This window comes from Geotrypetes seraphini, chromosome 8, assembly GCF_902459505.1.
Source record: "Geotrypetes seraphini chromosome 8, aGeoSer1.1, whole genome shotgun sequence".
Classification (NCBI taxonomy): domain Eukaryota; kingdom Metazoa; phylum Chordata; class Amphibia; order Gymnophiona; family Dermophiidae; genus Geotrypetes; species Geotrypetes seraphini.
Window position 1 is genome coordinate 151,280,328 of NC_047091.1, and position 21,217 is coordinate 151,301,544.

A 21,217-nucleotide genomic window follows, 5' to 3' on the forward strand; every position below is an offset into this window, starting at 1 on the left:
CACCATTTGCTGAATTTAGCCCTAAGAGTGCATTAGGGCCTTTACACCATTTAGTAAAATGGTCCCTTTTGTCATTGTATAAGTCTCGACCTTAATCCAGCATCCAGGCCCCTTCCGTGTCTCATTTCCAAGCTTTGTAAGAAACACAACCACCAAAACCAGTGAGTCAGAAACATACAGGCTGCTTGTGCTTTCTGAAGTTAGGTTATGACCATGGCTGTTCCTTGCAGGCTACCCCAGCCTTCTTGCAAGTCTGATGCAGCCATGCCGCTGGTGTCTGTGCAGTTTACCTCCGCCACCCTCCTCTTTTTCTCACTTCCTGATATTTGCTTTATGCCAGTATATTTACACCGTAGCTGGTTGTCATATTATGAAGAGTTTCTTCACTTGTGTTTTGAATTCAGTTCTAACTGGATCATATTTTTGAATCAGAGCTCAGCTGCACATGGGAAAGGTTTGGATCTGGTTCCCCTGTGATGGTAGGGCTGAATGTTATTTCTCATCTCGTTTACTGGCTGGTGGCCTGAGAACGTAATTGTTTTTAAACCTAACAGCCATTTCCAAAACACATTAGTAGGTTTGTTTTTTTGGCATATAATTTACTTTTTGTATGGACTGAACATTAAGTAACAGTTATTGTTTGGTGCTTAGCTGAGCGTGGTTTCCAAATTCCCAGAACTGTTAAGACAATGGAGATTCAGCCTTGGGCTCCCTTTTTTTTGGAGAGAAAGATTGCATATTTTATACTTTCCAAAGTGGATGTGATAAATCATCTTCACTAAAGGTAACTTTTTCTTTGCTCTTTTCTTTTGTTTACGTTATGATTAATGTGAAATGCAGCATTAATTGTGGATTGACGGTGGTAGAATCTTTTGGATTTTGTTTTAATATGAACTTAATATGTGAATGTTTGTTTCTGTTGAATTGCTTAGTAATACTTCTTTGAATTAGGCAGTTGAGCATTTGGAAATACACTTCTCCCTCCGTATTCACGGGGGTTAGATGCAGAGCTGGCCCGCGAATAGGGAAAAATCGTGAATAATTTTTTGGGCCGGCTCTGACCCACCCCCACCTTCTTCCTGTGTCCTGGACCTCCCCCAAACCATACCTCTGCTCTCCCTATGATAGGCTGTCTGGCCACTGGCAAATTACAGCGTCCGCTTCCCCTTCCTACCGGCAGTACTGCTGCTCCTTGCTCTGAGCTGTGCACCGCTCCTTGCTATGTGCTAGCTACATGGAGGTCTTCAGGTTGGCTCTTTGGCTGCTGCCCCCTGGTGGTCTAGCGGTGACATGAGGCAGGAGTGATCTTCCTATGCTCCTTCCCCATGCAAAGCCGTCATCAAAATGGCTGCAGAGAGTTCCCATTGTAGTCTCGAGACTACAACAGGAACTCACTGCAGCCATTAGATGACGGCTTTGCACGGGACAGGAGCATAAGAAGATCGCTCCTGCCCCCCGTCACCGCTAGACCACCAGGTAAGGTCTAAGGTGGTTCGGGCAGCCTGCAAAAAAGAAGGGAAAAAAATCACGAATAAGTGAAACCGCGAATCCGGAGGGAAAGCTGTATATTCATCTATAAATATATAGCAGCCCGTTTACTAAAGGGAATTAAAATTTCTTAAATCACAGTTAGTGTGAAAACGGCCTTCTGCAGAAATGCATTAAAATGTTTTGCAAGTGAACATTTATTTCAAAAGAGCCTCTATCTTGATCTACCCCTGCCGTTGAATCTAAAGATGAGTATTATCTTTAAGAGATAAATGAATACTCTAAATACGTAAATTTTGACTAAAAGAGGTTTTGAATGTGAAAGGAATAAGACATAGTAAAAAAAATATAGAGTTAGTGACCGATGAAGACGCTGGTACGTTAACTCATTTTGAAAAAAAAACTTGATTTCAACAGCGGCACTCTTTGAAGTTTGCGATTCAAATTCTTTGACGTGAATGATTGATATTTTGTGATTAAAATGTTTTGCGGCATTTTTCCTGTTTGTACATACTAACTGGCATGATACTAAATTAAAAAAAAATATTTTTGGGAGGGGATGTGTCGCAGGTGGAGAGTGGACGTTTCTGTGTTATCCAGCTTTACTAGCACATTATAATTAGTAAACGCTAAAGGGCTGATTTTTATAAACGTCACCTAAATCAGCCAACGCCTAAAATAAAGGCACTGGCTGTGTCAATCACGCTTAGGCGCCATTTACAGAATAGTAGCTAGTGGCGCCTATGTAAAAACTTAGGTGCCTGAAATGTAGGCGAGGATTTTAAAGATCTACATTTCAGGCACCTAAGCTTTTGGAGAATCACGCTTAGCAATGCCTAACTCATGCTCTACCCATAGAAACGCCCACTTAAGTATTTGGTGCCACTAAGGCGATTCTGGAGGTGGTTTGGGGGGCTCACCGTAACCTATAAGGGAGCTGTAGGGAGAAGAAGACATGGCACCCTTTTTGTTAAATTCACAGCAGTTCCCTGTAAGGAACCCCACTATTTAGGTGGCATGTCTGGGTGTTCAGTCCATCACTGTGCAGACCCCTCGCATGTCCAACAGAGCTTGTTCTAGGCATTTTGGACTTGGACAGAAAGTTGGATGAAAATGTGGCATAAAGATGGACGATTTAGCGGATTGGACGATCAGATCGGCAGGACGTATAATTAGACTATTTTTGAAACTACAAAAAAGTTGGACGTATTTTTCGAAAATGTGTCTTAAGCTATTTTTTACTTGAACGACTTGCAAGATGGACGTAAACGGACTTCCCTTTCGATTATGCCCCTCTTGGTGATCTAATTATATATATTCTAGGAGAGAAGAGGGATGTGGAGATATGATACAGATGCTTAAATATCTGAAAGATACTAATGAGCAAATACACTTTTTCCACAAGACGGGGAAACTGTTGAACTAGAGGACATGAAATGAAGCAACAAAGTGGTAAACATTAGGAAATATTTTATTCATGGAAAGGGTGCTGAATGCTTGGAATGTTTTCCCGATGGAGATGGTAGACACAAACAGTGATGAAATTCAAAAAGGAGATCTAAATAGCACAGGGATGGAAGCCAAACAGAGAACACTTCTGCTCAAAGCACATATAAGTGATTTCAAAAAAGGCAAAGGAAAGGGGAGGGGGGGGTCGGCTTATAATATGGAATGGCAATCAACACTGGACACACTGTGGACTATGCTGGTCTTTTATCTCACGTCATTTGCTAGGGCCATATATATTTTGGTTAAGTTCTGAACCACCCTTATCACCTCTCTTTGGTCAAAGGTCAAGATTAACAGTAATTAGTTGATTTTTTTTTTTTTTCCTTCTTCCTTTAATTTTTGGATACAGCAGAGATTCCTTGGAAGATCATTTACTAAGGGCTAGATCTCTGTTAATTTTCTGTGGCACTAAAAAAAATAATGCTGCTGGAATTCTTAGATCACACCAGCACTATCCAGATGGTGCTGGAGCAGAACGAGGGTGAAGCGTGGGCGTGACGCCTAACTCTTTTTGGAAAAGCCAGAAATATTCAGCTGCTCTCTATACTCGTATAACTAAGTGGTTTAATACAGGACTGCAAGAAGTTGAATATTGCTGCTATTCAGAGCCCACAAAAGTCTGTGCATATATTCCGTGCTGCTGATTATCCATACAGTGGTGCTGATAATATGTTTGTTTATTTTTAAATAAATGCTGCAGCCTGCATTTTTAAAAACTGCTCACCACACTGGTTGAATATGGACCAGTATTTTGCTTTTTAACTTGGAGAAATGAGCTATTTGAAAATGTATCACGAAAACTACACACATTTCTACGCAGAGACATTATCAGAGACATATTTAGGAGGAAAGATCTGCTGCAAAGCGCACAATTTTATCTTTTCAAAAGCTTGCATATTTTAATTTTAAAAAAGTGCCCACAGGAAAGGAGGTTCCACTGTCTTGCTCTGGTAAGTTTAAGATTGCAGAAGCTAAGAGAGTTTATACGGAGTCCAAAGTTAAGATCTACAATCCTGCTTCTCCAGCGAAGGTTTGGTCTTCAAGATTTACAAATTGAGGTCCTCTTTTACTATGCTAATTACAGTGGTTGACCCGTGGTAATTCCACCGAAGCCCATTGGGAATTAACGGGCTTCAGTGCTGCTGCCACATGGCAGCCACTAGCGTGGCTTTCTAAAAAAGAAAAAAAAAGGGGGGGGGTGAATTTCTTGGAACACTACTTTGTTCCCAGTAATCTGAGGGCTGCTGAACCAAGCAACATAACGGATGGGAGATTTGGAAATCTTATTTCTGGAGCAAATTACATGCATGTTTGCTGATGCTTGGAGAGTACCCCTAGATTAGAATTCTTAACCCAGTCCTCGGGACACACTGAGCCAGTCAGGTTTTTGAGAATGCCCACAATGAATATGGATGAGATAAGGCTGCATACGATGGATGTAGTGCATGCAAAGTTATCTCATGCATATTCATTGTAGATATCCTGAAAACCTGACTGGCTGGGTCTGTCCCAAGAACTGGGTTGAGAAACTTGCTCTAGATGCTGACTTTGGACTGCACCCAAGTGAGTAATGTAAGCTGAACTTTTATGTATCTGCCTAAAACTTAAACCCCTGTTGTGTAAAGTCCTTTGAATAAATCCGTCTCGTGTTTATGCTGCGATCTGTAAATCGAGGCCTGTACTGTTATTCTGCCGTTTTGAATAAAATCGGGCTTGAATATTTATTTATTCATTCAGTTTTTTTTAGCCCGTCCTCCCAAATGAGCCCAGAATGGGTTACAAGTTTATATACATAATATAAGTTAGCAATACGATAGTTGGAGTGTGGACTATAAATAAGGATAAGACATACATACAATATAGGCACAGTATGAGTTAGTGATAAGACATATGGAGCGAGGACTTCAAATAAAGAAAAGTCAATTTTAACAGTAGAGGCACAGACTTCTTACAGAAGTAGAACAGTTTCTATACTCAGTGTGAGAAATCTAACATTTGAGTTGGGTCTTATTTCAGTAGCAAGTCAGTTGTAACTATCCTTTATAAGTCATCAGGGAGGGTTCCCCAGATAGCATATAGAAGATCTAGTCAAAGTTGGTTTAGAGTTAGGAGTTAACCTTGTGGGTGGTAATTAAGTAAGAAGATGGTTAATAATCCTGCCAGTGATTTGATGGTTGGTGGGATTTCATTCCACAGTCTCGGTAAGAAGTGAAAGTAAACGCCCACTCGATATTCAGCTGGAGACAGCCGGCTATCTCTCACTGAATATCGGGCTCACCGGTCATCACCAATTTTCATTGGCTGGCTGGCTAAGGCACATGGCCAGGTAGACTCGCCTAAAAGGCAGGTCTACCTTTGGCCGCTAGCCTTAGCCAGCCCAGATATTCAGTGCCAGCTACCCCAATACTTAATATCCAGGATCAACACTGACTGGGGGAGACAGCTAGGCTGCAACGATCAATGAGGTAAGAGGCTTTTATAGGTATTTATTGTTTATTTAGGGCTAAAAGTTTTAATGGAATGTGTTTGGGTGTCCTTTATAGAATCGTGACTAGCAGCACCTAGGCATGCTTAGGAGTCACTAAGCATCCTTGTGGTAAGCGCAGGTATATTAGGACAGGGTTCTGTAAAAGGTACTTAACTCAGTTATTTAAAAAGCCTTAATCCGTACTGTTAATTGAAAATTAAAATTAAATTGCAATTAATTAGATAGTAGGCGCCTAACTTGGTAGGTCCTTATCACTTCAAGGTAGGTGTCCGCTTTAAGGTGCCATAAAGTTGGTGTGGTTATGAAGCGTGGGCGTGTTTTGTGTTTAGGAGTGAATTATGGGCATGTTCTGATCTAGGCATATTCATTTAGGCCAAGAAAACCCTGGCATAAATAGAGTGTGCCTTAGGTTTCAACATCTGCCAGTGCCTGAGACCACTTTAGGTGCTGCTAGGCGCAATTCTGTAAACTGCGCCTAATTATGAGTGACACCCTCTTTGAAGCCTACATGCTAGGTGCCGTTTGTAGAATCAGGACCTAGGTGTATGCCCAGACTGGACTAGCATATTATGGACTGGTATAGGGCTCATTTACTGGCAGATCCCCTGGGGAGAGTGATTTCATGGTTTCAATAATAATTATAATAAAAAATAATGAAAGGATACCTCGTACATTCATTCTGCTGGCATGCAAACGCCATGAGAAATGTTTTATTGTGTAATAGTCCATCAAGCTTAATTGCAATCGGAGCTCTTAGATGAGAGCTGTAGCATCTTCTGCTATTATTTGCATCTGTAGTGGATGCGTTGAAAGGAGAAATTGAACAGCATTCTCACCTGAGAACACACAGATGCATAAGACGGTCATCTTTCTAGAATTTTGGGTTGGTCGGCACTTTGTTTTGCTGTGGGAAGAAATGAGTTGTTCATCTTGTATTCAGGAACTCATAATAAAATCAGAGGACAAGAAAGGTTCTTATTGTGTGCAACATGTCTATATACAAACATTATGCTAGGGCAAATAGATTTTTTGGTTGCATTCCAAGCAACCTGATTCACTGGAAGACAAGGTATTAAAGACATAGCATTGAGGAAAAGGCATGATACTTGACCTAGCACCTTGAGCTCATCCATGAAGGGCAATTATAAACCAGGCACTTAAAATAACGTGCATGTTACATGCATAAATGTATGGAATGCCAACATTTCTGCACACATATTCACCTGAACACACGTGAATGTCAATAATAAGCCTAAATGTTAACCGTCTTTACCTTCAGCAGTGACTCCATTATTTTTCCTACCACCGATGTGAGGCTTATTGGCTTGTGGGTTTTCCGCTTCTTTCCTATTCTTGCTTTTGTGAAGAGGGACCACATCTGTTTGTTTCCACTACCGCCTCTAATGATCCATTAACTCAGTGTCTCTCAAACTATGTGCCACAGCACAGGGGTGTGCCCCAAAGAGATTCCAGAATTTTACTTTATTTTTTTTAAATGAATAGATGACATGTATGTCACGTAAGAGTCTGTCAACGTTAGGAATATCTGTGTGTGTAAGGATACAACCGCCTAGATAAGCATCATTCTTTGATGTGATTGGTCCTTGAAAGCTAATGCAAGTAATTTTAGTGTTATTTTTATGCAGTAATTATCCTAATTTGAGCAACAAAACAATCGAGGTTTTGTTACCATTTGAAATTCTTATCTTTGCGAACTTGGATTTTCAGCTTGGACAGAAATCAAATCTGAAAAAAGAGAATGACTGCAGATGGTGGATGATGAAATGCATGATTGCTTGTCAACTATCGAGCCGCATTTTGAGTTTAATTTGCACTCAAAAACAAGCACATCAATCGCATTGATTAGCAATTCTGTTCTATCTGCTTTAGTTTCACTGTTGTTACAATTACCCATGCATAACTTAAAGAACTGTAAATAACTCAAATTTTATTTTTTGTTGGTTTTGCAATTTTATAATTTCATTTATAATGAGCCGCGAAAAACATTTGCTCCGTTTAGTGTACCGGGGGGAAAAAAAAGTTTGAGACACTGTATTAAATAAATCCTTAAGAAGTCCCATCAGGATGCTGTCAGTATTCTGGGATGTATCCCATCCTGCCCCAAAGCTTTGCCCACGTTCAGATTTTCAAGTTGTTTATAAATATCCACTCCATTCCCAGATATATCTTTGGAAGCTGGCCTTGGTCCTTCCCCAGGATTTTTTTTTTTCTGTGAACACCAAAGAGAAGTATTTATTTAGCATGTTCACATTATCTTCATTACTCTCCACATAGCTGTAATTAGGATCTTTCATGCAAAGACAAATCAAGTTTTCATATGTAGTATGCATATGCGTATAGGTGTATCTTGTTGGGCAGACTGGGTGAACTGTACAGGTCTTTATCTGCCGTCATCTACTATGTTACTTTAAGCGTTATTTTGTATCTATCCACTTTAATTTACAATCAGGTATTTGCAAAGAGTTGTACACGGCGGAGAATTATGGGTGGGACATAGGTAGAGGCTGAATGAAACCAGCAGTTTTGGTTCTAGCCAAAACTAAATCCACAGCCAAAATCCATGGCCCGGTTTTGTCCATAACTGAAACTGTTGCACTGCTACTGCTGCTTCAGGCTAGCCCCCCACCCCCAAATCCTCCTGAAAGAAAGCATGTTCCCCCCACCTCCCAGGCTGGCCACCCACCACTCTGCCCTTCCTATCCCGTCATTGGCCCTCTCTAGACCTACCTTGTAAAGGCCCTGATGATCTAGTTGTTTTTCTGGTCAGGAGCATCCCAAATTGCTCCTGCCCCCATCCACTGCCCTTAGAAAATGGCAGCCAAGACATACCATGTCAGCCTCTTGAGATTGCCACAAGAGGTCATAGCTGCCATTTTGGAATTGGGAATGGCCTGAGCAGCTGCCCCCCTCCCCGAGGGAGGAGGGCAGAATAGTGGGTCACCCGGGGGGGAGGGAACATGTTTTCTTTCAGGGGGTGGGGGGGAGGCTGGCTTACAACAGTGGTAGGAGATGAGGCTACAGTTTTGGGTTTCTACTGAAAATTTTGGTGAGCCGTCAAATGCACGCAGGACATTGACACGCTGACAATTCCGCCCCGACATTTTCACACAGGAGAAATGCGCGCCGCTCCCTATGCCTTCCCATATGCGCTCTGAGGGGGGGTTGGGGGAAACCCCCAACACACTCATGCTATCGTTGAGGGGGCTGTTGGGGGAAACCCCCCCACTAAACTTACAACTCGCGCTCTCCTCCTGAAGCCTTCCCATTTCCGCTCTGAGGGGGGAACATCCCCCCCCTACAATTGCACTCTCCTTCAGGGGAATGTCAACATGCTCTGAATTTGAAGATTGATGTAACCCCCCCCCAACACCAAACTTGCAATTGTGCCCCTGAAAATTCCGCTCTCTTCATGCGCACACTTGTCAGTACGCGCATTTGACAGAGCAGAATTGTCGGGGCGCAATTGTCCTGCGCGCTATTGACGGTGTATCAAAATTTCAGGTCATTTACAGTATTGAAACCAAGATTCAGTCGGCCTCTAGATATAGGGCTCCCAATTAGCAGGTAACTTACAGAATGTTGTAAATTATATGCATTCCTGCCACATTTAGGTATGCACACTTGCACAAGTGCCATTGCTGACATAAGTGCAGGCACCTAAATGTTAAGCACGCTGATACTGGCATATGCTAGCATTCCATAATGGAATCTAGGAACCTAGGAATCTAGATTCTGTTATAGATTAGGGTCTTAATGCATACCCTTTAAACGAAGGTGCCTGGTTATAAAATTACCTCCATAGAGCATAAAAGGGTAAGCGTCAAACTGTAGGCGCCAGGTTCGTGTACACTAAGCACAAATTCCATAACAGCAATTCCACACAGAACTGCCATTATTGAATGCTAACTTAAGTCTACGGTTCCAAGCCTAACTTTAGGTATAAGTACTTATGCCATGTCAAAGACTGGTTTAAGTGCACACCCATAACAGTGGGCAGTTAGGCAGGTATCTCCTTATGTTCTATAAATTGCATGTCCACTCCGTCCTAGAGGTTGCACGTGATGGAATCAGCTCACGCAATTTCTAGAATAGGGGCTGAGGGCAGTTGTGCATGCAAAATACTAATTGGTGTCAATTAACACCATTTTAAGTCAGTAGTTGGCTGTTACCTCCAATTAACAGCTAATTATGAAATTTTTGCCTACGCGATTGCATATTCTACAACTTGCTGCACAAATTTGTGTTCTAAGTGGGATATTATATAAACAGCGCTGAATGTTGGGTGCGCCTAAGTTAATTGAAAAACACAATTTAAAACTGCAAAAATGGTAAATTTAAAACACCTACTGGCGCCTAAATAAAAGGCGCTGGAATCGTGCCTATGTAGGCGCTTTACGGTGCCTAACACCACTATGGGCGTGGCTAATGACAGAAGTGGCATTAGGTGTGTTTCACGGCATGGATAGGCACTGGAAACGTAGGCCTGGAAAACTCTGGCTTACATTTCTGGCACCTATCTTTCGCAGAGACGCTATTCTCTATAGGTGCTGTCACATGATTGGCACGTGATCGGTGGCTGAATTTTAACAACCAATATCGGCACTCTATAGAAAATCCAGACTTAAATGTAAATTTGGGTGTGCAAGTTTATAAAATTTGGGGCAAAGTACCACTAAGAAGGATATACATTGGAAACTTTTCTATAGACACAGAATGGGAAAAGCTCATTATTACCTCTGGCCCTATGTTGCATTACCCATCACAGCATTATTGCTTGATTATAAAATAGACTTTGAGGCATTTTGCAGATCTTACCAAGACGATGAATGTGTTTCCAGGGGCTAGTGTTTATTTTGTTTATAGCAGTAAACAGTAATCTCTCTTTTGGTATTTTGGATGATAAAAGAAGGCTGCATGCTCTTTAAAATCTCTGTCACCCTTCCTGACAAAGTGTTCATCTAAGGTGGGCATTCAATCCATGCTGAAAGGAATGTTCTAACTGTGCCAATCCAGGAGTTGTGTTGTAAAATGCACCATGTGCAGACAAGGAATTCTGTCTGGACAAACCTTTAACATTAAGGGGACTTTGAAGAGTCTACTCTGGATTGATAGTGGTGAAAATTACTTTTTGACTAGGTTTGCAGTACAGATATAGGAGAAATTGTCTAATGTAATGGAAGATAAGACATGCATGTGCACACACACACACACACACCACCAACAACAACAAAAATAAAGGAGAAACCCCCTAAGTAGCAAAACCAAAGAACACACAGAAATGGGGTGGACCAAGAATTTGTGTGCAGGAAAGTTCTTGGTCCATCCCTTTGGGTGTCCTTTGCAGAAGATGCCATCCTGTATCTTCCAAAGGTGATGATGTAATGTGTCTAGTACACCAACCAGAGCAGTGAATTATCAACCCATGTTCATTGTGAAACCCTGACCGACTGAGTGTCCTGAGGACTGGATTGAGAATCCCTGCAGTGATGTACAAGTTGCATCACTATGCTTTTGCCACAGAGAGTCCTGTCACTTAACATTTATAAGAAATTGATATGAAAGCTCCAGGTGGTGTTCTTGAGACGCTTTCCTGCCGGCTAAGCTGTCTTGGCTGCATAACCCACAGGAGTGTCTTCCTACTGGAAGAATTGACAGCTTGCATAGATATGAAAATTGCTGTTCAGCTCAGTCAGCTGTGAGTCCCCCCTGTATTGTATCCATCAGCTCCTGAGCCCCCACAGCTGTGATCTTTTTATTATGAACCTCCTGTCACCCTAAAAGTCTCTTAAGGGGTTTATTCAGTTCATGTTCTTAACTCATCTTTCCCTTGTGACACATGTTAATTGACCTTTCGTGTTAAATTGATATGGAGTAATTGAAAATTATTTTTTCTGTAATGAAAGATTGCTTGCTTATGCAGTTTTCCCCCAAATAAACTATATTTTATAGAAACACAAACGCGGCCAAATTCTATGTATGGTGCTAAAAATTGTATATGTATCCAATTTCTGCACACAATTTAACTGAATAATGAGCCAATTAGCACTAATAATTGTTTCTACAAATTGGCAATAATTAAGATTTACACGGGAATAGGAAGAACAAAAAAGGAGGAAAAAAATCCCACAAAATAAATGCAGAAAAAGTGGGAAAAAACAGTGTACATGGATGATGCAGGAGCTAATATAAAAGTCCACAAAGGTGCATACAATCTTCGAAATCCAAGTAAAAGATAGGCAGATATGTATGATGGTAATCTATATAAGCAACATGCAGGGATCCAATATGATCCATATTTCTGGCTATACTAACCTTCCTTAGGAGTCCATATGTCTTGAGAGCGCAGCAAATACAAATAAAGCAAAAATGCTGTAATAGTTCAGATAATATACAGTGCATATGTATCTCCTATATATATTAAATAAACTATTACAGCATTTTTGTATTATTTGCATTTGTTGCGTTCTCAAGATATATGGACTCCCAAGAAAGGCTAGTATATTCGGAAACACGGATCGTGTTAGTCCCAGCATTTTGCTTATATTGTTTACCATTATACATATCTGCCTATCTTTTACTTGGATTTCAAATAAAGATTGTATACACCTTTGTGGACTTATATATTTGCTCCTGTATCATCCGGGTACACTTTTTTCCATGTTTAAAATTTACATGTGCATTTTTAGGTGCCAGGATACACATATTCAAAAAAGGAGGTGTAGTTGTGGGAGGGGCATTCCTGGAATTTATGCATGGTTTTATAGAATAAGGGAGATCTGCTTTTAATTTAGATGTGAAAATTTGCACCTGGTTTTACTTGGTATAAACTCTTGCACCTAAAAGTGGACGAGGATCCCGGTGCCAAACGCTGTTCTATAAAAGGCATTCAGCTATTTGCATCGTTAAAATTTTGTACTAAGTGCTATTAATCGGCACTGATTTTTAAGTGCAATTTATAGAATCGAGTCCACAAAGCACTGTTTTGGTGATTCAGATAATAAAAAACCTGGTTAAACTTTAGTATACTGTACTCCAACGTGCTTGGATGATGGTAAGGGATGGAGGGTTAGGGGTAGTGAAAAAGAGAGCACCTAAGCTGAATTCCAAACAAGCAAAACTGTGGAAACACAATTTTCTTGGACCTTTTTTTAATTCAGTAAATCCTAATTAGAAACGCTGTCCACATTTGTTATTAAAGGACCCAACATGGGCCATGTTTTGGTTGAACACCCCTTCCTCAGAGACCAGGATGCTTAGAAAACAGCCTTTTGCAAATGTGGAAAAGATTGAAAAACCATAAAACTAAGCCCACCAACAGGGCATGAAATCGCAGTGCTGAGAAAACTGCTGGAGCACCTAAGCTGAGGCATTTTGAGGCTTCATTAGACAAGCACTTCTGTGAGATGACATATGGTCAGAGAAATCCCTGCCTGGAGGGAGGAGTGCGATCTTAGACCAGGGGTGGACAACCACAGCACTTGAGGGCTACAACCCAGTTGTGTTTTCAAGATCTTCACTAAGAATTTGCATGAGAACTTGCATGAGTGGAAGCATTGTATGGAAATCTTGAAACTGACTAGAATTGTGTACCTTGAGCGCTGCAGTTGCCCACCTCTGGCTTAAATAATCCATGGAAATCCTTTCAAGATCCATTCTTCTTTGATTGTAAGTTTACTAGTTTTCCGAGCTTAGGACATGATTTCCACATGTCGCTGCAACCTAGCTGTCGTTCAATTTATGTTTCTACTGAGAGTATCTTCTATTGGATATGGACTTCTCAGCCCTTGCCTGAGGATCTCACTGCCAGTCAGATATTCAGGTTGTCCATAATTAGTATGCATGAGATAGTTTTGCATATGCCACTTTACCTTGTGCATATTTATTATGGATCTTGTGAAAATCCCAGTGGCTGTGGGGTGGATCCCCAGAACAGATTTGGGAAGACCTACTTTAGAATATTCTAGAGGGCTTCTAAACTTGAGGATGCTGTGGCACTTTCCACTTAGAGTGCCAGTACCAATCAAAGGTATCAAAATATGATGGTGGCAATTACTCAGCCTTGGTGAGGCCGGTCCTTGCTTCTCAGCAGCACTGTTGGACTGAACTGTCCAATACTCAAAAGGGCAGTGGCGCTGAAAATACATGGATCTGCATAGCAGTGCTGAACGCATGTATGCTTTTGTACTTAAGTGCCACAGCTTGTTTTTAGGCCGACCTCGCGTCTACTATTGGAACGTTGACTCTAGTATTTCTAATTGTATGACAAATGCCTTTTAAAAGCATCAGAAATTCACGAGTCGAATGTTCAGCCACTGCGGTCAAGCATTTCTTTGGAACGCTAGATGCCATAGAAACATAGAAAGATGACAGCAGAAAAGGGCTATAGCCCATCAAGTCTGCCCACACTATTTACCCACCCTCTTAAGTCTACTGACCCCCTGAAGTATAATTGTAATTATACTGTCACTCTACTGACCCGCTCATTCAAGTCCTGGTGACCCTATCCCTTGGCATGACCTCATAGGGATCCCATATAGGTATCCCATTTGTTCTTGTGATACCTATGTGGTTACAGAAAACATAGGTATTCCATGTCGTTATCCGGATCGTGAATAGCACTAATTTCTGTGATGTGTGGTCATCATTACAGTTATCCACATACCATTGAGGTGGTCTGTGTAAGGATATTCAACAGCACTATGGACCTGATTCTATAAAGGGTGCCTAGCAGTACCTTACTTTTTAGATGCCATGCTGCACCATTGTCAATCAACCACTAGGCATCTTTTATAGAATCATGCCTAGCGGTACCTAGGCATCCTTGTGGGAGGCACAGGTATATTAGCCTAATTTACCAGCGCCAAACTACAATGCCTAGCGACACCTAAGTTAACCATGCCTATTCTCCGCCCTTAACCTACTTTTCAGGTAGGCTTTGATAGGCACTCTACTGATATCCACACCACATATCCCTTGTGGGGAGTGTGTGCCACAGTGGTTAGAGCTACAGCCTCAGCACCCTGAGAGTGTGGGTTCAAATCCCATGCTGCTCCTTGTGACCCTAAGCAAGTCATTTAATCCCCCTTTGCCCCAGTTACATTAGGTAAAAGTGTAAGCCCCACTGGGACAGATAGGGAAAATGTATGAGTACCACTTAAGCTATAAGTAGTATATAAATGTTAAAAATAAATAAAATTAGTATTTAAATGGTTTTTTAATAGCCAACTTCAGAAAAGCAAATTTGGAAGAAGAAAAGCGTTGGTTTCAAAGTTGGTGGCTGAAATATAAACAACCTGTGCTATGCAAATGATACAATGCTTATCACCAGCAGCAAAGAAGATGCATGCTGTTTATCTGGAGACAAGCAGGGGATATGCAGGCACAACTTGTTGCTGAAGTCCTCTGACTGAGCCTGTGTGTCGGTGCTCTTCCCTAGCTATAGTAAGCTTTTAGCTTACTGAGCATGTGCAGCATGCCCTACACCTGGAGCCCTTCCCCTTGTCCTCTCAGTTTTTTCTTCAATCACTCCTATACAGTTGCAACTCTCCCCTCTATCTCCTCGGAAAAAAAATAAGAAAGCCAAAAGGCTTTCTAGCCATTAGGGCATTAGTTTTTTTCCATTAATTTAATTTGGAAAAAAAAGAGAGAGTGACAGCCTCTCGAAGAGAGAGGAAATCCCCCCCCCCCATCAACATAAAATAAACATGATCTTAAAAACCACCTAAATACTGCGGGCTTTAAAACCATAAAAACCTATTTTTTTCCTTTGCGGCCGACACCATGGACAGTGGCTCTCCCTCTTCGCGCCAGAACTGTGACAAAGGCGTCGAGGCCACCAACTTTTGCAGCTTGCTCCCTCCCCCTAGGGCCCTGTATCGGTACCGCCAGGGGAGGGAAGCTCAGCACTGCCGACACCGGCAGAGAAGAAAAAACCGGCAGGACACAAAAAGAAGCCTATCCAGAGGGTTGATAACGCCCTCTCCACCAGTGGCAACCTTAGCGGCAAGTCCATCACAGAAAGATACTGGGATGCCGCTTTTAACAGGATGCTTCTGGGAAGGCTCCCAGGGGCTCAGTTTAGGCCTTATGGTCCTCTCTCAGCTCCATGCTAAAAGATTTGGCTGCAAATTTGAAAACCACATCGAAATCGGCAAAAAACCATGCTAAGATTAAACGGGTTGCCTCTCCAGCTCCTTTCGACCACGACCAGGTACCACATAAATCTCTTGCTCTGCCTGTTTTAGCTCCAGAACCTCCTCTGAGTCTGAGTCTATTCAATAATTTTCTCATTTATTTTCCAATCTTTTATAAAGGTTTATGCAGGATAGTGCTGCTTCATTTCAGCCTTCCTCTCCTGCTCCTTCTATTCCTCTCTTTGAAACACAGCAGTGCCCTACTTGTGTGGAATAACTTTCATCAGAGAACCCTGTTTTATCAAACTCTGTTGGCATTCCTCAGAGCATGAATTGGGGTTCCTGCACCCCTCCAATCTGTTCATCCCCAGTGCAGGCAGATTCTCTTAAAGATAAGATTGGTCAGATCATGATGATGTCCTTATATCAAACCTTGACCAGCCTTCTTTACCTCTTTGGCAGCCAGTCCCAACAGAGGAGTTTTCTTATCCTAAGTTCGTACAAAAGGTTTTTACTCTTCTGAATCTTCATCAGGCCGCTGTGCCCACAGGCAGCAAAGATTTTCAAGCTAGCCTTCAGTCCTGTAAATTATAACTTCTGTTCTATCGCCTTCAAGCTCAAAATCATCATTTTCCATGTTCATGATCTTCGTCTTATGTTCAATTCTAATCCCATGTTACGACTTTCAGCTTTGACTTTTCTCAATAGATAGTAAAGTTGGTTACCTGTAACAGGTGTGCTCCATAGACAGCAGGGGAATGCAGCTACACTTGTTAGTGAAGTCCTCTGAGCCTATGTGTCAGTGCTCTCTCCTAGCTTATAGTAAGCTTTTAGTTTACTGAGCATGTGCAGGATGCCTAACGTGACCATTTTTCCTCAAAACAGGACATCTACTAATTTTCAGTCCCGCCTAGCCCCGCCCCCAATTTCTTCCATTCATTTTTCATGTACACACAATATCTTATTAATTCATAATGGTAACCATAAAAATTTTTTTTTAAAAAAACCACAAAGCACACTGTATGCAGAGAAAATGTTAATTATCATTTATATTCGGGGGGGTTTCAAAGAGGTTAAGATAGATGACTTTAAAATATGCAATGTCACCTCAGTAACAACTATAGAAAAATAGACAAATATAGTGCAAAATATAGACAGCAGAAATAAATTTTTAAAACTGACACATTTTGATCACTAAATTGAAAATAAAATAATTTTTCCTACCTTTTTGTTGTCTGGTGAGTCTCTGGTTGCACTTCCTTGTGACTGTGCATCCGTTCTCTTTCTTTCTTTCTCTCTCTCTTTCTCCCTCTCTCCCTGCCCCCCTTTCTTTCTTTCTCGCTCTCTGCCTGCCCCCCTTTCTTTCTCTTTCTCTCCCTGCCCCCCCTTTCTTTCTCTTTCTCTCCATGCCCCATTTCTTTCTCCCCTTCTTTCTATCTCTCTCTACCCCTTTCTTTCTCTCTCTCTCTCCCCCCTTCTCTCTCTCTCCCCCCTTTCTTTCCCTCTCTCCCTCCCTTTCTTTATCTCTCCCTGCCCCCCCTTTCTTTCTTTCTATCTCCCTGCCCCCCATTTCTTTCAAACCACAAATCTCTTTCCTGTTGCATCTTTGAAGAACGTTAAGCCCAGAGTAGGGCTGCCACTGGCATTCAGGGCATCTTTCCTATTTGCAGCGAGACCCCATTCCCGCCCCCCTTACCTTGGGTGTCGAGCAGCAGCTCCTCCAGGCTGTGGCTGTAGCAGTAGATCTCAATGGGCACAGCCTGCAGGGAGCAGTGCCACTTGTCCACCAACTCCACATGCCAGTTGCAGCACCAGAGGGGGATGCACTAGACTCGTTGCTCTTTTTCTGAAAATGGGAAATTTCGGCATCCCTAAGCTGTGCTTGGGGACAATGGGACAGGGTACCTAAAAACGGGATGGTCATCCTGTCAGTTTTGTCTCCAGCAATAGAACAAGTCGAGATGCAGGGAAGGTGGGCAGGCAAGTGTGGCTGCATTCCCCTGCTGTCTACAGAGAACACCTGTTACAGGTAAGCAACTTTGCTTTCTCAGGAGACAAGCAGGGGATATGCAGGCACACTTGGTGAGTCAGAGAGAACGCCAGGGAAGTTAAAAAGGTATGTGGGAAGGCAAGGGGCGTGCGGCAAGGAGAGGAGCAGGAAGGTGGAGAGGAGGGGGGAGGTGCTGCGCCCTTAGGAAGACCACGCCCTGGGTGGACTGCTTCCACCCCACCCCTTACCATGCCACTGGGGCCACTCCAGCCACCACTGTGGCTGATGTGTGCCAGCCTCTTTAAAATGTAGCCAGATGCTCCCAGGCAGTAAATTAACCTTGGTTTCTAGCTAGGGTTATTATTCTAGCTATGCCACAGTTTGTGCGCACTGCAAGTTACAGTATAGTGTTTATAATAATAATAATAATAATAATTAGTTTATATAACGCAAGGCCGTAAAGTTCAATGTGGTTTACAATAGTTAAAAAAACAATAAAAGAAGCTGAATAGAACTGAAAAAGTTAAAAGCCAATAATTAGAGACACTAAAATGATCAAAATAGTGCATAATAAAATTTTTACGAATTAGCTGCCCAAATACTTCGAAAACAGATATGCTTTTAGATGTCTCCTAAATTCCCCATAAGTGACAGTAAGCAAAAGCAATTGTTCTAAATCCAAAGATTTTGATGATGTTTTTTAAGTTTTTGTAGTAATGTGCTGCATTTACATATGTTTAATTTGAGGTGTAATAAATTAGGAGCAGAGGAGTAACTCCTCGGTTACCATAACATCTCCTGTAAATCCCAGGTGCCTCAATTACCCTTCTCTTGACCCTGTCACGTGGGATCCCTTATCAGCTCAGAAACCAGAATTCTCACAGAAAGAAAACTAAGTTAACTTTGAAGACGGAAGAAAAAACAAGAGGCCTAGATAATTAGGAAAGAAACCGTGAATTCTAACAAGGGGCCTACCAGGATATCAATTTGGACTTATTGTAACATCTTATCTGTAGAGAAACAAAAAGTAAGGACCAGATTTGAAAACCTTAATGTGGCTGTAGAATGGGTGAAGGAACAGACTCAGAAAAACAGAGTAGCAGTAATTAAAAGAAAGATTTGGTAAAGACAGAACATACATTCACAGGAAAGAGGAGTTGTTACTTCAGAAAAAGAAATTAGGTGCCTGTTTATGCTAACATTCTTGTGAGATTACTCTGTCCTCTATCTCAGAGCCATAACCCTTCTACCTTCCACAATTAATCCATCCAGATGGATTTCTCAAATGTCTGTAGGTCACATGGTTCTGTGTGCAGGGTAGAACAAAATACAGGCCACAAAAATTGAACATGACCATCTCTGTATTAATATTCTCACTCGGTGGTCAAACAGGTTGAAAAGGCAATGGTGAAAGCTAGAAGGATACTGGTGTACATAGGGAGAGGAATAGCCAGTAGGAACAATGAGGTATTGATGCCCCTGTATAAGACTCTGGTGAGACCTCGTTTAGAGTATTATGTACAATTCTGGAGACTGCACTTTCAAAAAGATCCAGAGGAAAGCTACTAAAATGGTTGACGGTTCACGTCATAAGGCATACTTAAAGATCTCAATATGTATATTTTGGAGAAAAGGCAGGAGAGGGGAGATATGATAGAAATGTTTATATACCTATGTAGGCAAGTCTCAATTGAAAGGAAATGCCAGAGTGAGAGGGCATAGAATGAGGTTAAGAGGTGATAGGCTCAGGAGTAATCCAAGGAAATACTTTTTTTACCGAAATGGTGGTAGATGCATGGAACAGTCTCCCAGTAGAGGTGGTGGAGACAAAGACTGTCTGAATTCAAGAAAGCATGGAACAGGCACATGGGATCTCTTAGGGAGAGCAGGGTATAGTGGATGGGCGGCCTTTATCTGCCGTCATTTTTCTATGTTGTATCTTGGTACTATGTAACTCAGGGTGACCTAATTATTACAGCGTTAGAGCCATTTAACATGTATTAAGGGGCAAATAACACGGGTTATGTCCCTAATGTAGCTTAATAACAATGCCACTTAAGTGGAATTTTGACATTTACATTTGTATGTGTGTACCTAGGTGTGTAAATGTCAATTCTAAACATTTACATATGTGATTGGTACGTAAATGTTAACACCTATGTTATAGTATTATTCCCTAAGGAGATAATTCTATGAGGAGCAACCTAGATTTAAATAGTAAATACATGAGTAAATGCTGGCATTCTGGTTATTTAAATGTATATGTGAACACATATGCAGAATTCTGTAAGTACACGCTAGTCTTTGGCACATAGGGCTGGATTCTATAAATCATGCTCAAAAATGGGGACCAGAAAATTTTGCACTTAGCACCAATTCCCACACCCAAACTTTAAGTGCCAGACTTATACCTGCAGGTATAAATGCTGGTGCCCATTGGGTGCGCTGAGTCAGTATTCTGTAACTACATGCACAATTGTTTGGAATGCCCTTGACACACCCATGTCCATGCCCCCCTTATGATATATGCATTATGGGAGTTAGGCCCACTGCCTTATAGAATAGTAGGTAACCAGATGTGCATGGAAATTCTAATGACAATTAACTCAAGTAATTGGTTGTTAGCAACCAGTTATTGATAATTAACAGCTCATTAGCCAATTAATTTGCTGGCAAATCTCTGGTGTGCAACAAGATTTAGGCACACAAATCTGGGCACCATATATAGAATACAGGGGTTTATTGTGCTAGTGGGCATATGTATGGGAAGAGTTTGGATGGAGTAGAGCACACAATTATGTACATAAATTATGAAGTAACATGATTTGCAAGCATATGTACACCAGCCAAAGAGCTGGGATAAATGCTTATGCCTAGATTGTGAAAGTACTCTTGCCTAATACATATGTGTGTATTTGACCTGTTTTGCTAGTCTGTAAAGCAAAGTAGGCATCTACTTTTCTTTATAGAATAGGCTCCACATAATGGTGTTTTTGGAGCCTATGTATAGGTGCCTCTTCATAGAACTACCCTTCACCTGACTAAGGGCTCCTTTTACAAAGGTGCGCTAAGGCCATAACATGCGCAATAGTGCGCGTTAAATTCTAGAGCGCACTAGCCACTAGAGGCGGTAGATTTTCAGCTACCACGCATTATAGCGCGCGGTAATTTTGTGCATGCGCCAAAAACCCTAGCGCACCTTCGTAAAAGGAGCCCTAAATTTTTCCCCCTAAGTGCAGCCACGCAAATGGCTTCCTTAAATATAACCATTCAAATTTTGTGCAGTTAATTTGAGCCAACTATTTGGCCTCCTCTTGAGCCAATTAGCTGTGGCTTATTTTCTGACCAAAATTAGTCTGTTAAAATGAGTTAACTTTGCTGCTCTTCAGACTTTTGTATGTTAACCCCTTAGAGTTTTCTAATATGCTGCTTTTGTTTTATGGTGATCATTTCTTTTTCAGTTGCCTTCGAGATGAATGAGAGCTCTCGATGGACTGAGGAAGAGATGGAAACTGCGAAGAAAGGTAATACTGGCTTTAGCTTGTTCACCTACATCAGTGTTTCTTAAACTGTGTGCTATGGCACAGA

The 21,217-nt window shown here is 41.6% G+C and overlaps 1 protein-coding gene across 13 annotated transcripts in view; it reads left to right on the forward strand.

Annotated features, from left to right (window-relative positions):
• Positions 1-21,217, forward strand: part of NCOR2 (nuclear receptor corepressor 2) — an 844,184-nt gene that overhangs the window by 551,187 nt on the left and 271,780 nt on the right. For all 13 annotated transcript variants that reach the window (XM_033955736.1, XM_033955745.1, XM_033955746.1 and 10 more), the window contains exon 17: positions 21,091-21,153. In XM_033955736.1, coding sequence (XP_033811627.1) covers positions 21,091-21,153 — 63 coding nt within the window. The remainder of the gene's footprint in view (positions 1-21,090; positions 21,154-21,217) is intronic.